At 31.6% G+C, this 15363-nt stretch overlaps 3 protein-coding genes across 5 annotated transcripts in view; 2 read left to right on the top strand and 1 right to left on the bottom strand.

Moving 5' to 3' along the window:
• Scp2 (Sarcoplasmic calcium-binding protein 2) overlaps nucleotides 1-15363 on the bottom strand; it is a 51239-nt gene that overhangs the window by 14025 nt on the left and 21851 nt on the right. The window lies entirely within an intron of this gene.
• On the top strand, nucleotides 4914-6417 carry LOC145730200 (leucine carboxyl methyltransferase 1). Its single transcript, XM_081981296.1, is given in 3 exon segments — nucleotides 4914-5232; nucleotides 5289-6093; nucleotides 6096-6417. Coding segments are annotated over 2 exon segments (930 nt in total). The 5' UTR covers nucleotides 4914-5232; nucleotides 5289-5297; the 3' UTR covers nucleotides 6230-6417.
• LOC145729025 (uncharacterized) lies at nucleotides 14123-14755 on the top strand. Its single transcript, XM_081979632.1, has 3 exons — nucleotides 14123-14254; nucleotides 14327-14526; nucleotides 14580-14755. The coding sequence occupies exons 1-3, from the start codon at nucleotides 14203-14205 to the stop codon at nucleotides 14667-14669; spliced, it is 342 nt and encodes a 113-aa protein (XP_081835758.1). The 5' UTR covers nucleotides 14123-14202; the 3' UTR covers nucleotides 14670-14755.

The raw sequence follows: 15363 nt of genomic DNA, 5'->3' as shown, positions 1-15363 counted from the left end.
CTATCAAAACAAATGATTTGCAATAATTTGGAACTACTGCTTATATCTACAATAAAAAATTCCTCCTCTTCCTTAACCTTCTTCAAAACAAATTTTTTTAGTGTAAATTTTGTTACTGAACTTATTATTACTTTTAAATTAACTATGATCTAATTTACATTCAATCTACTAATTCGGTGGTTTTTGTGATAAATAATAAACCAAACGTTCCCACCAACTTCACAATTTTGCTGCCAACTTCACAATTGTCAAACCAACTCGATTTCCTTCTAAATAAAGTATATTTAGGTGTTGTTTATGTTGGTATACATTTTCAACTTTCTATTCAGATTTCTGGTAATACGGTCCTGGTTTTCATTTCACCAAAATGTAAATTCTGCTTTGCAAGGCACGTAGAATCATAACTCACCGAAACCAACAACTCGTCGTTTGTGCGTGATAAGTTTGTAAACTGTATAAACCAGCAATCAGTTTGGTACGGTCCTGCTTACATCCATGAATAAGCAAAACCTTAATTACTCCACCCTCTCTATAAAAAAAACTGTACGTGTCCCCATGTAAAGCCAGTGCACTTTCGAGCGAAATCAAGTTAATTAAATCCGAAATTTAGTCCAAATAGCACCAATAAGGGAGATAACGAGTGAATCGACCGGATTTCCAATAAAAAAAGTGTCAAAAGCTTAAAACGAAAAAATTAGACAAGAACGAAACATCTGAACGTAATAACATGCGACAAGATTTCCTGGGGGAAATTCCTCTCAAGTAATTTAAAAAATATTTAATCTTGAGGGGGATAGATTGCGATTCACACCTGGGAGTCAATTATCCCTCCATTTCTATGAAATAACACTTTCTATTGTACTCCTCCTTTACCTCGCATATATGGATTTGTTTGTCTATCTAGAATGATTGATGATCGAATTTATTACAGGTTTTCAGCTATGTAAGACTGACAAATAGAGCGGGTTAACAACAGAACGTATAATTTGTCTACGTATTGAAGAAGATTGCTTAAGATTTATCCCGAGTTAGTTTTAAAGATAACCTGAGGGAATATTAATGGAATTGAAAGTTGGTTTTTATCTACAGCCACTTGTGGGTGACATTTCTTGTAACTTATCCAATTTAATCTAAAAAAAGTTTTTTTAAAAATTGTTTTTCTAAAATCTAAATTTGTTTGAGAAAAACTGTTAAGTAAGAGATAATGTAATTTTTTGTTGACACCTTTTTTAACTTTAGAGTTGTTAAATTTAGTATTTTAACAGGTTAGTTACTGAATTACAGGTTAGATTAACTGAAACATTGTGTAACCGTTAATCTTGCCGCACAAAGAAAAATTAGCACCGTTTCATTGGGCCAAACGAAAAATTAGAAACCTCCTGCTAAGGGTGACAAATGCCGGACATTTTGTCACTCCGGGCTATTTTTCATTTACACAGTAAATTTTTCTTTGTTTTTAACTTTTACCTAGTAGTCCTAAAAGGGATTTTGGGTTTTAAATGGAAAAGGTAAAACCCATTTTACTTCAGGCTAACTATAAAAAAATACGAAATTTAAAATAAATTCGTATGAGCAGAGAGAATTACAATGCATTCCTAGCCGAGTCGATGACCCAGATACCATAGCGAAAGGCATTTATTTCCGTTGCTTTGTTGTCCTTTAAAACACATTTTGGCCCTTATCCAGATTTATTTTCGAAAAATATTCATCTCCAATCGCTTACTACAATCTATAATGCTCCCTCGTAAAAATGAATAGTAATGTACTTAATCATTTTTTTTCTCGACCATTGTAAAGAAAAGATCCAGTTCAAACACGAACCCTTCCAGCCTGAAAAGTTAAATAAAACTCGTATTTGCCCTGTAGGGGTGCAGAGAAAATTCTGTTTGGCCTCAGTAAGGTCTTGATAAAAGCTGTTTAGCTTGAAAATAAATAAGGTTGAATTGAAAATTTCCATGTCAGAAAATGGAATTAATTAAACTTTTGCAGTTAGTAAGGGTAGCGTAGACCATAATTAGAAGAATTATTACAAATGCACTGTTTATATGGTATATGTTTGAAATATTATAGCCTTTGACTTTAAAGTTATACTGCTTAATATATTTAAATTATAAAAAATCGCATACAAATATTGCTTATAAGGACAACTTCAGTAAAAAGTTCAATACATGACCAAAATTTTAGGCACATTTTAACATTTTTTTAACTGTAAAGTATGAGGTATTACTAAATAGAATCACCACTAAGAAGATTATGTTTTATATTATATAAAATTCCTTTTTTAAATTAAAAAATTGTAATTAAATATTTTGCAACAAAAAATTTGCTTTCTGCTTGTGTGGCATATTTTAAATTCGAATATAGGAAATTTAAGAACACACTCAAAAATAATTTTGCCTTTTACTATAAACTACGTGCGTTCATGTATTCGGAAAACTCCAGGATCGTATAACCCGAGACTTAAAATAACTGGGGTGGGTCCAACAAGCGGTGGTAACTTTGCCATGTGAAATTGGATTTCAAAAAGGAAAAAGTTTTTTTAATGTACGATGACCCGAATATGAGGGCGAAACCCTTTTAACGCGCCTTTTCCCTAAATTATATATGGGCGCGCGAAAGGTGTTAGGGGGCTATTTACACTACGGAAATGGGATTTAATTGTCTGGAAGGGAACTCACAAGCTTTTCGTTTAGAGCTCACAAACAATTCGCCCAATGCGTATGAATTAAGATTTATACTATACAATTGCTAATCTTGGAAGAAACTTTATATCAGTTGTAGTAGAAGTTTCAAGTTTCACTTTACTCTTGGTATACTTACCAAATGCGAGAAAGTTGTGATTATCTAGTTATTTGCGTGAATATGACTTACTTAAAAGGAAAGAACACAATTTAGATTAAAACTTTAAAACTGGTTCTATGTTCACAAAAAAACATGTAACAAAAATGTATATATTTAATTATGGAAACATTATTAGGAAGTCTCAAAAAATCACCTCACTCAAAAATGTCAACTCCTTTATAATGTTATTCTAATAAATGCATTTATTAAAATTTATTTTCGTTCAATTACCACATAAAAGGAATACTAAAATTTTGATTACTTCTTGCCTTATAGGAACTTAGCCTTCTTCACATTATTATGGACCTATAAATTAGACTAATTAAGTGAAAGTCGTAGACTTAACATAGGACTTTAATTACTTTCAGTAAAATAATATTAAGGCTTTGAAAATGGTATTACTTTTAAATCTAATAGATGAGAGTTTGTTAAAAAATCATTTATAAAGATTCTTCTGATTATGATTGAAAATCTTAAATTTACAAGTCAGAAAGTTTATTGTCGCTGATTGACTGATGATGTACTGATTTCTTTTAAGAATACATTGTTAGAGTTAAACAATATTGAGGATTTAGAAGCAAGCGGATCTATGTGATATTATAGTTAAAATGAGCATTTCCCTATTTCAAAGAAATACTTATTTGGAAATTTGTTTGGTTTATTTAGTTTAGCTGGTTAATGGCTTCTGCAAATTTATTGCTAGTTTTTATATTAGATTTTACTTAAATATTATACGAGTATTTTTCTATTTATCTGTTTGGCTAATAACGTGAGAAACACAATTTTTGTGGAGTTTGAAATGCTCTACCTGTCTACTAGTCTATCTACCTACTAAAGTAATTTCCATAAAACATCAGTCTATTGCTTGTGACACGATTGTATGTATTTTATTTACTGCATAAAGTCTAGTGGAATACACTCGAATAGCAAAATATGAATATTTGCATGTCATATGTCGTCCAGTTATGAAAAATTAAAGCATCATATTATTTTTGTCACGTTTCAGAAGCATTCTGCTTAATATTTGTGAAATAGTAGAAAATGCATATTAACCTTTTTTTGTCAAGTATTGTCGAATATTTATTTAAACACTTTGTTCAAAAAATAATGAATTCAGGTCCTCTTAAATTATAAATCTTCATATACAAACATATTAGAAAATAAACTAAGATGTTGGTTAAAGAATTACTTAGAATTGTATGTGTTATATTTTAAAAACTTGTAACATTACAAAAATATTACAAAAAGTAAAAGTTTTAAATCTTAAAATGGTTTCAAATTTTACTACTAAGTAACGGATATTATGAATCTCTGGATTATGGAAATTATATAACATACATTTAGGTAATTTACAACATTCTAACCCACGAAATCAATATGTAACTTTTTTGACTCATTTTGATCAAATAGCTCTGTTGTACAAAGCAATAATATTGCTTTTACTAGTTAAATCATACAACATTTAAACAAAATAATTTAATTTCTTCATAATGTAAATTTGATTGGTAGAACAAAAGCCATGATTGTTAGATCAAGAAATTCATAAGTTTATAGTTCAATAAATACTGTTCACGTCATTGATTAATAGTTTTATGACTAATTTATAAAAAGTCATTAAAGTAGATTTGTTCATTGACTTAAAATTAATTTATGAAAAGCTTCGTAATTAAAAACCCAATTAACTTGAACACAGTTTATAACTTAAAAATCAACTTAAAATGTATAACTTCCATTTATTATTTTAGTATTGATTGAAACATTAATTGGTTTTACTTATTGAGAGTTAATTTCTGTAAGATTAACATATTAAATGATTTAACAAAAAATTAATATAAAGTAAATATCTTAAACCGAGGGAAAAATCAAATAAATATTGAAATTCGCGCTGAACGTAACGCTACTGCATATTATCATTGATTCGCCACGCAGATAACCCACATTTCACGCGCTTGCTCAGTGTGTTGCCTACATGCAGAACCGATAACCGCATTTGGCTGACAACAAGCCACGCTGCCAATTCTACTGCTCTGGCATTAATTTGCTTTTGTTAACTTTTTCGGACTTTTTGGAGCTCACGGTCTGTTTAATCAATCAGTACAACTATTCAGTGTTAATTTTTGGTGTTGTCGTATAGCCTTCTAGTGTCTACAAGCAGTTTTTTTAGTGTGCTATTGAGATTGTAACATGACAACGTCGCAACGTCACTGTGCCTCTGTCAACTGATTTGACGTTCCGGTAGTATCCCATGTTTTTGTTGTTGCAAGTTGCAAATTGTTGGTAACATTTACCAATAAAATCTCTAAAATTAGAAGTTTTTCAGTATTAAACCCAAACAATCAGTTTGCCAAAGGTGTGCAGTGTTTAATCGTGCGTCAGAAGCTTTAATTTCCGGTAAGACCTTCGTAAATTACCTTGAAGGAACTTATCTAATGTGCCCCTAAATTTAGCTCAGCAAAATGGGTGATGAACCGGTAATGGCAACAAACGACGATGCCAGCGAATGTAAAAGAGGTGCAGTTCAACTAGGCTACTGGACGGACAACTACATTCACTATTTTGTAAAGCATATAGATAGAAGGGCTCCTGAAATCAATCGAGGCTATTTTGCCAGAGTTAAAAGTGTGGATAACTTTATCCAGAAATTTATCAATCGTGTGGGGAGTAGCGCCCAGATTATCAACTTTGGGGCTGGATTTGACACCTTGTACTGGCGCCTGAAAGATGAAGGTACAGTTATATCCAGTTATGTTGAGCTTGACTTTCCTGCAGTCACATCCAGAAAGTGCTATACAATCAAAAAGAATAAGGCTCTGCTGGACAGAATCTATGAACAGGATGGTGAGGTTAAGTTTAGTGCCACTGATTTGCATTCAGGCAATTTTCATTGCATGGGAGTGGATTTACGCAATACAACACAACTTAAAGAAAAACTGCGCCAGGCTGAGATTAAATTTGACAAACCTACCTTGTTTATTGCTGAATGTGTTTTGGTTTATATAGAAAGTGAGTGGGTTAGTAAGCTTTTGCAGTGGATTTCATCAAATTTTTGTGCAGGCCTTTTTGTTAATTATGAAATGTGTAACATGAATGACACTTTTGGATATGTAATGCTGGGGAATTTGAGGGCTCGCGGTTGTAATTTGGCTGGGATTGATCATTGTAAAAACTTAGAAACTCAAAAATTAAGGTTTATTGACAATGGGTGGTTGGGTTCAAAAGCTTGGGATATGGTAGAAGTTTACAGATCAATTGACCAACTGAACGTTCGCGTATTGAAAAAATTGAGTTTTTGGATGAGCAGGAACTGCTTGTGCAACTTTTCCAACATTACTGTATCTGTATTGGGTGGTTAGGGAATGATTTTGCTGATTTTAATATTGGTATGTAATTGTTTACTGCTTATATTTATTTATTCATGAAACAGTGACTGTGATATTTTTTGCAAATGTTCCCTTTAGATGTATATATGTAGGATTATAACCCCTTTTTGATTTTGACCCTTCAGTATCTTCATTTTCTCAATGTGTGATAAATGTACTAACATATTGGATGAATAAACAGTAATCACACACACAATGTGTTTTTATTACTAACTTAATTGATCCCCTACATTTCAAGCAATATCCCCAAAATAATTTAGGATATCCAATAAAATTCCTAGTTATTAAAGACTGTATATAACCCTGAAACCAGTCTATATGGGTTTTATGAACCCAATAGGGGTTAATCAAAAAGTTTTACGATTTTCTGAAGAAAAGAAGTTTTGAGGACGCCTATAGAATCAATTTTCTGAACAATGGCATTCCCCTCTAAGTAATTTATTTACTGGAAATACGTTTTCAAATGGATAGTCGTAACTTTCACCTCGGGGGCAACAAGTGGGGGTACCATTTTACTAAAATGAGTAAAAACCCACAGACTTTTAATAAAAGATCCATATCGCGTTGCCTCCTCTCAGTTTATCTGAAAATTCCATGCAAACACTAAGGAAATCTAAATAATTCAAATATTTGCATGCCACTCCTTATAAATGCTTCGAATTCCATCCTTACAAACTAAGCAGGAGTAAAATATATATTATTTCTCTTTTCTTGCCTTTATAGCCCCGAAATATGAAACGGCTTTTTAATTAGTGGAGCCTTAACAGTTGCAAATTTTCGACTATTATTTATTTAGAGGAAGGCGGCTGGAAATTGAATATAAATTGAGGCCGACGAGAGAGAGAGTTTAAATCAATGGTTTAATGGCCCTTATCTGACGGTTTGTATTAAGCGGCCCTTATAGCGAAATTCCCTTCAGGTTACTTTTGAACGAAAAACTTTGGTAAATCTCGCTAATTCGAGTTTTCTTCAGAAACTTTTTGATGATTGTAAATGGTCTTAATTGTGGATTAATTTCAAATTGATACAAACACATTTTTGTTGCTTAATTAAGCAGATGATAGTGTGGCAAACATGCAATGCTAAAGATATAACTCACATTACATTATTTTCTTTACCTTACGCATTTTTTTAATTCAAAACTAATTGTTCATTATCCTTGTTTTCTTCCTTTTGGAGACAAAACTACTCTCCTCCTGTGGTTGACATGGTTAGATTGGAGGAATAGAAATGTTCGATTATATACGTGCTTTAAGAAAATGATAGTTTTTTTTTGATATATTAACAAAAAACCATCATATTAGATTTAAATAGCTGCCAGAAGTTGCTAGCTACAAGTGACAGTAATAAAAACAAGTAAAAGTTTGCCTCGATCAGATATTATAATGCTTTGTTGAGTGTTCATTGAAAACTGCGTTAAAACTTAAATACTAAAACGTTAAAACTCCAATATTCATCAAACAGGGATGACGTTTTTTTAAGGCAAACCACTCTGTATATTTCAAGAGTGAAAATGTGATATTCGAGACAGAAACAATTCTTCTTAACAACAAACTTAAACTTAAACTTGAAAAACAAACCAAATCAGTTTAAAATAGCCAGAACTTTTCAAATCTTTAAATAAACTTTTAATAATAATGTAATCTTTTCAGTAATTTATTGTTTAAATACCCGATGCTTTTGGAATCATTACAACGTTGCTAGAGGCTTTTAAAATTATATCCAAAATTCCTAGGGTCACTATAAAAGCTTCTAAAATCTTTTTAAGAAACTATTTTATAGTGAACCTCTTATTAAAGTATAAACTATGTCAGAATCATTACAATTATCAGACAGGTTTGAAACTTTTCATACTATCCAATAATTTTTCAGTACCTATCTAGGGTAATACAGGGGTTTGGTTGGTATCGTTTTTTGTAAATATCTCTGAGAGCAATTTTTTCAGGAATAGTCTTCTAGGAAACGCAGTTTTTTAGTGTAAATAGATTGATTTTACATAAAGCAGTAAGGGAATTTTGGCTTGACAATGCTTTTTGCACTTAACTTCTACTCCACTGAAAAATTAAGTGTTTTGAAACCGTTATTTCAATTTTTCCAAAAACCCAGCAACAACGCTCATCGTTATAACTTCATTAAACGTATATGCAACATGATTTTCACGTAAATATAAAACTTCCGTTTGCAATGTTGAATTCTTGACATTTGTGACGTTTGAATTGGCCATAATAGCACAATAAAATTATTCATGTAGTAATAAAACACTCTTTTATTACAACATTTATGAGAATAATTTAAACACCCAAATATGTCGATGCTTAGATAATATACAAATAAACCATGACAAATTATGTGTTTAGTTTAGTTTACATGTACGTGCTTTATTATAACTATTATCGTAATCTCATCAGTGTAAATAACATATTGAGACAATAAAACAAATTTTCGTTTGTGGATCCTTAAATAACTTTATGATCAGCAAATCCTTTTCATAAGGTTAATACAACTTCTGGATTAATTCGTAAAACTCAGCAAAAAAACGTAAAATATGAACAAAGTATTTTAGTCGTCCAGACAACTTCCTATTTTTCCCCTGAATTACCCCTTAATTAGCTTTTGATTTACATTTTCAAATTGCATAACAACGACTTACGGCCACAAAAGGAAACTATATTGCGTGTAGAAGTAAAAATTGTTTAAGCAACTCACGTAATACGAGAATTTATTATACCTTACCCGTTTTATTGACGTATTTAAAGCTGAAACCATTTATCAATAAAATTATGTGATTTTTTTGTGTGTATGTGAATCTAAGGTCATACCGTACATCGATAATTCACAGCCTGTATTTTAGAACTAGACAAGTTGTTAGGCGAAAGGTAAAAGCTGAAAGTAACCTGAAATTTAAATAATGACTTTCCCAAACTGGAATAGGCGAATGTATTGCAGCAATCGGAATGTTCCAGACACCTGATAGATGATGACGTATTTGTCGTGGAACCTGCAGGCAGCTGCTGTAGAGTTTTAATTTAAAACTTTACGTCCAACTATTAATATTGCAGTAAAAAAATCTGTGTTGAAAAGGCTTACTATTAGTGAACTAACCAAGGAAACATTGATACTCTTAAGACAACATTAAAAGAACTTCTACGAAGCTGGAGGGCCCCGCCATCTAAAAGCATCAACACACCATTTTCGTGTAGCTTCGATAATTAACAATAAGAGCCCCAAGGAGTGGGTGGATTATTAAGGAAATTTATGTGACACCCAAGGGATATGAAATAAACGTATGGAAATATACGTACAATGTACCCATAAAGGTCAATGTTACACAGCAAACCGAAGGGCTTGATTGATTATTGGCAGATTTACTAATTAGACTGGGTTTCTGCTGGGGTTTGATTTAAAAAAAAATTGAACTGCCGATCTCATTTGAATAGCAAATGTACGCATTTACATGTTAAAGTGCGTTTTAGTGTATGGTAAAAGGTTTTGTGTCGTTTTGAAGCGTTTTCCGATAAATCCATGATTGTGGTGGAAGTTCTTAAATAGAAAGTTGAAAAAAGTGTTCTTAATTCTTATTTTTCTTTGTCTCAGATGAGTAAAACTATTACTGTTTGTTGACTCAATATGGCTATCTAGAACTTACTAAAATTTTGAGATACAAATTTGCTAATTTCCTTTGTATCAGTTCTCTTGGTTAGTTAACTGAACAAGTCTGTTCGATACTTTACAATGGCTTTTACTGAGAAAAAGTCAGTTTTATCCAAAAACTGATATAAACTGTGGAGTGGATTTTGAATTATTGTCACAATTAATATATCCAATTTAGAAAGGTTGGACTTTTTTGTTTGGTTCCAGAGTAAGTTAAGAATTGTTCAATAATTCCTCTTCCTTCTCCTGTCAACTGTACGTTTTCAAGCTTGAAATGAGTCAATTGCCCTTATAGATTGGCACGCATTTCTTCTAATTACGTGTAAAAATGAATTGAAAATGCTACATTTTGTTACAAACGGAAAATGTAACTCAAACAACGTATAGGTAAATAAATCCGGCCATAGTTTGTCAGGTATACTATTAAACAGATATCAAAGACTTTAAAAGTGTTTGCGGTTAAATCACCTAATCGCATGTATTCCACCAGTTAAAGGAAAGCAATTTTCAAAGTCGTATAAGTGAATAATGACAATTTTAAAAATGTAGGAAATTACATGATAACGAGAGTAAGACAGAAACGCTGAAATTCTGGTGATATTAATCGGAATTTGGTTGACTTTTTAATTTTTAACTGTATTAGATTTATATTAACAATTTAATATTTAACTGGTGATTTTACAATGATATTTTGCTTTCATAAGAGACATCTTGGAAAATTTAGAAAGGTCACTGACTATTAATGCAAAGATATCTGTGGCAAAGACTTGTATAAAACTTACGACATTACTCATAACTTCCTTATCGTAAATATTTCCAGACATTTTGAAACAATTTTAAGTTTCCTTTTAACCGATTTAGTTTGCCACTTTAGATTTTGTTAACCAGAAACAACTTGTTTTCTACATTGTCATATTTTTCCATAAAATATGTATATTTTTCCTTAACAATATGTCTTTGTCTGAGCTTGGCAAATTAGAGACAAAAAAAAAATGAGATAGACCGTGACAGACGGAAAATAAACCTCATAGGGACCTGGCACCAAGTAATTTGGGAGCATATTCCCTAAATTTAAACAATATTTCTGTTTTATAATAACCCCTTATAAACATTTTCTGGGGTCAAATTCAAGAAGTTTACTACAGAAAATTATGCAATTCGACCGCAGGTTGGAAGGTTGGAAAAATTATCATTTTTTCTTCCTGTTTAAAACGTGCAGCTGTTGCTGATGCTTAATTTCTTTGGGTTATAATATCCTTTCTGCTTCAAGTAAATTTAATCTAAATATTGAGGTAATATACATTATGCTCCACGTGCTTTATTGATTTCCTCTCCTAGTATGCCCGAAGTGAGCTTTGAATTTGATAACAAGGGTTTCAATACCAAATAGATCATGTAATATTAGTGAGATTTTGTAACAACGCGTAAAACATGATGATAGAAGCAAGTAAAGGATAATCTACATATAGTTTGACAACATCAAAACAAACAAATTGAAAACAAAATTATAAATTAATAACCAAGACTGATCAAAGATAATGTTTTTAGGGCAAGCAGATTTTGGGGATTTATTTTTAATAAAGATTTTTAGTTAAATTTATTATTTTCCACAAACTGAAATACATACTAAACCAGAAATTATCTTGCACACTTAATTTAAAAACTATATTTTTTTTTATTTCAATTTTCAAAGCTGAAATGTATAATTTTCAACTGTACAAACACACTGCCAATCAGCTAAACGACTGTTCAAAAAATTACTCTCACTAATCAGAGGCTGAACCTTTCGACTACTCTAAAACATCTCCCATTTGGGAAAGTCTCATATTCAGCACTATTTATTTAACGGTTGTGGCTCTAAATGCGGTTAGAGCTCTTGTGGTCGCTAACTAGGCCAATCCTAGGGCCGTTGCTCAGATATATTAGCTTTGCTGTCAGCTTAACGTTAGCTAAAAATTAAGTTAACCACAATATAGTACAGCTACTTTAATAACACGTTACCCTATTTCGAATCGCTTATTAAATAGTTGATTGTCTAGTGCAAGAAAGTGGGTCAATATGAAACATTATTGTCTGCTCATAATAGGGTGTATGTGAGCTAAAGGAAACTTTAAGGAATCCAGCTATGTGTGTTTCTAATTATAACTTAATTGCATCTGGGATATATTCAATAAGCTATTATTGCCTTAGAAACCTGTTTAGCTCTACAATTTAACGGAAAACTAATCCCTTTTTGTCCTAAAATAGTTGGAAAGGAAACCACTTTAAGTGAAAATTGGACATTTGGAGTAAGTTAGTTTACGCCGCTGGCAATTACGAAACTAAATTTCAAGTGATTGCAGGAAAAAAAAACATGGTGCAATATTTTATTTTTAAAGCAAACGTGACAGGTAAAATTGGCTTTTTAATTGCCTCCTCAGACCAACTCGATCAATCAAAAAACTTAAACAAGTAACTATTACCCTCATGCAGGGCTTTTCATATAAATTACACACATTACTAACCAGCTCCACAAAAAAAAAATTCTTTCTTTTCAAGATAATCGGTCCAAATTGCATGGAAATATTGTGGATCCCAGTGGTCCAGTTTGGTTTAGAACGTGACCACAACTAGGTCAGATCCTGATTGTTTCAATGAAGTAGCTTAATTTAGTCCTTGTCTCTTGATTATAATGAACCACTCCACAATAATAGAGTGGCTCTATTTAATAAAGTGTTAAAGAAATCATTTTGTCACAAGTTTTGAAAGGTAGTACTTTCAAGAATTTGCTAAATAACTGAAGACCTCACAAAAATTGCGAATTGTCTACAAGTGTTCTAAAAGCTAAATTTCACAGAAATACAACAACAACACATTTGGAGACCAGTTAAAACAATTTTTTGTGTGAATTTTGCTGGAGTTTTTAAATTCTTGACACACTGAAGCATTCGTATGTGTACAAAACTAATTTTTCTAAACTGGGTTTGTGTGTTTAATTTGTGTAAAATTTTTACCTAAAAAAGGTAAGCTGCAACCAATAACTGCAAAAGAAAATGTGTGTGCCGTTTAAAAGACTAAAATATATTAAATCACCCTGTAACTGTCAAAACAACCGAGTTATCATTGATACTGTACCGTTCAAATTTGAATATAATCGAATCTGTTTTTAATTGACAGTTTTACTACAAAACTATACAGGGTGGTCAAAAGGCAATGTTGGTCATTTTAATGGCTACTCATTTTATAATTAAATTCAGTTCAATCTTTATTAAAAAGACTCAGTTATTTGACCTTTCCACTGTAGTATAACAATACAGATTTGAAAATGTAATAAAGATTCTAAAATACGCTTAAAACAGACATTTTATTACTCCAAATTATTCTCTAATACCACGATGTCTGTCACTATTGCCAGAATTGTCAAAACTTTACTAGAATTTGCAAGAATTACATTTTAACACAGTTTTCGAAATAAGACGATTTTCTGAGATTTAACAGTTATTTTGACACTTGTCACTTCATAGTTTAGCTAAATAGTCTTCTGAAATCACGTGACAACTGTCACTAACGTCAAAACTGTCAAACCATGCTTTAAAGTTGCAAAAATCAAGGTCTAGAAACGTTTTTGATATAAAAAGTGTTTCTGAGATTTATGACAGTTATTTTGACAATTGTCACGTGACCGTCTAGCTAAATAGTTTATACAATCACGTGACAACTGTCACTAACGTCAAAACTGTTAAATTATGCTCTAAAGTTGCAAAAATCAGGGTTTAAAAAGGTTTTCTTGCAGTATTTGATATAAAACGTGTTTCTGAGATATATGACAGTTATTTTGACAATTGTCACTTTATAGTCTAGCCAAATAGTCTTCTGAAATCACGTGACAACTGTCAATAGCGTCAAAACGTTTTCTTGCAGTATTCGATATAAAGAGTTTTCGATTAGAGAGATGTTTTTGAGATTTATGATTTTTGACAGTGGTCACGTGACTGCCTAGCTAAATTATCCTTTAAACCACGTGATATCTGTCACTATGTCAAAATTTAATGAAACTATTAATGAAAAATCTGTTTTTTTGAAGTACGGTTTTTATAGCAAGAATCAATGATTAAAATTTTTGACAACTATTAAAAGACACCCTGTATAATAATGTAGAATGAATGAATTTGTTTTGATATACCGTTATCTACCGTTTTTTTGACTGATTATTCTACCGCCATAAAATATTTTGACTTGGCAACACTGGTTGTTAGTTTTTATTGTTAACTGTCATTTTTTATAAACATTTTTTATCAACTTTACCAATGCGACTAAGTAAAACGGACACAGTGCAGTTAGAATATTCAACATGTCCGAACACGGTGCTACATTACAAATATACAACCAGGAACTAGTAAACTGTAAGTTTTACCCTTAAAAGAAACATTTTCTCTCTTTAAGCAATACAGTGTACAAGACACAACAACTTGCAGGTTTGGAAGATTTAAAAAAGAAAAGAAATCAGTTACAAAAAGTGGTACATAGGCAACAGGCCGAGATGTCAGTGTTAGATAACAACATACGTATTTTGCAAGAGAAAAGCTCTACTTTAAATGAGAGTCTGCAGAACAACCGTGCTTTGTACCAGAATTATGATAGTACAATTGGAGAGAAGGAAAGGGGTTTTAAAAAGGTGAGAGATTAACAAATCAGTTTACAGAGTTTTAGTGGTAGGTTTTGTTGCAGATTTTAGAGAGCAGCCAAACGTTGTTACAAGTTATTCACCAAGATATTAAAAAAATAGGTTCTAATGATTCTGAAAAAAATTTTTTTTAGTTTAAACTAATCAGATCAGTTTTTTATTATTATTTATATATTGTTAGTACATGTTAAAATACTATTACAGTTATACTTATTATGCATTTCTTAAACTTTTTTTGCTGGTTCCACACCCTAACCATTTCAGTGGGATTGCCATAACCATGAGAGGCAATCCCATATTTAAAGGTAAAATTATTGCAAAGCTGTTTATTAAATGAAAATATTCACAATGGATGATGACTGTGAGGTGCAGAACGAAAGCCATAACCTGCATAAGTCTTACATCCTCATCCAAATCAAACTTTACTTCCTCCATGGGTTTCCTGTGTAAAATCATGTCATTCAAGTTTCCCAGGTGTTCAGTTTAAATACTGGCGATAATTTGGAGGAAAACGTATAAATCTCAATAAGTTGACTCACTCTTAATAAAATAGATCGGTATTACAAAATAAGTAGTTTTAGCAATTTTTGGAAAACTGAGATAGAATTTTAGGACTTACAGTATGCTCTCTTTTCGCCAATACCACTCACTGGATTGGTTTTAGTTGAAAGCATACAGAGTGTCCCAAATTGTTGTGTTGTACCGCTTGGCTCATTTCTCGAGAGCTTTTAGGGACGATTGAAAATTTAGTTCTCTTGCCGTTTGAGAAATGTTTGTCGGACTATTTTTTTTCTAATATATGGATAGTATAATATGACTTCTGACAAT

The sequence above is a fragment of the Ips typographus genome, linkage group LG1 (assembly GCF_016097725.1).
Source record: "Ips typographus isolate SLU linkage group LG1, UJ_Ityp_2.0, whole genome shotgun sequence".
Lineage (NCBI taxonomy): Eukaryota > Metazoa > Arthropoda > Insecta > Coleoptera > Curculionidae > Ips > Ips typographus.
Note: the sequence above shows the minus strand (reverse complement) of the source record. Positions and strands in the feature narration are given on the sequence as shown.

Excerpts from the sequence above, each read along its gene's own strand:
- LOC145729025 (XM_081979632.1), top strand. The coding sequence starts at position 14,203 with ATGTCCGAACACGGTGCTACATTACAAATATACAACCAGGAACTAGTA. Across the intron at positions 14,255-14,326 it reads CAACCAGGAACTAGTAAACT|GTTTGGAAGATTTAAAAAAG; the intron begins GTAAGTTTTACC and ends AACAACTTGCAG. Across the intron at positions 14,527-14,579 it reads AGGAAAGGGGTTTTAAAAAG|ATTTTAGAGAGCAGCCAAAC; the intron begins GTGAGAGATTAA and ends GTTTTGTTGCAG.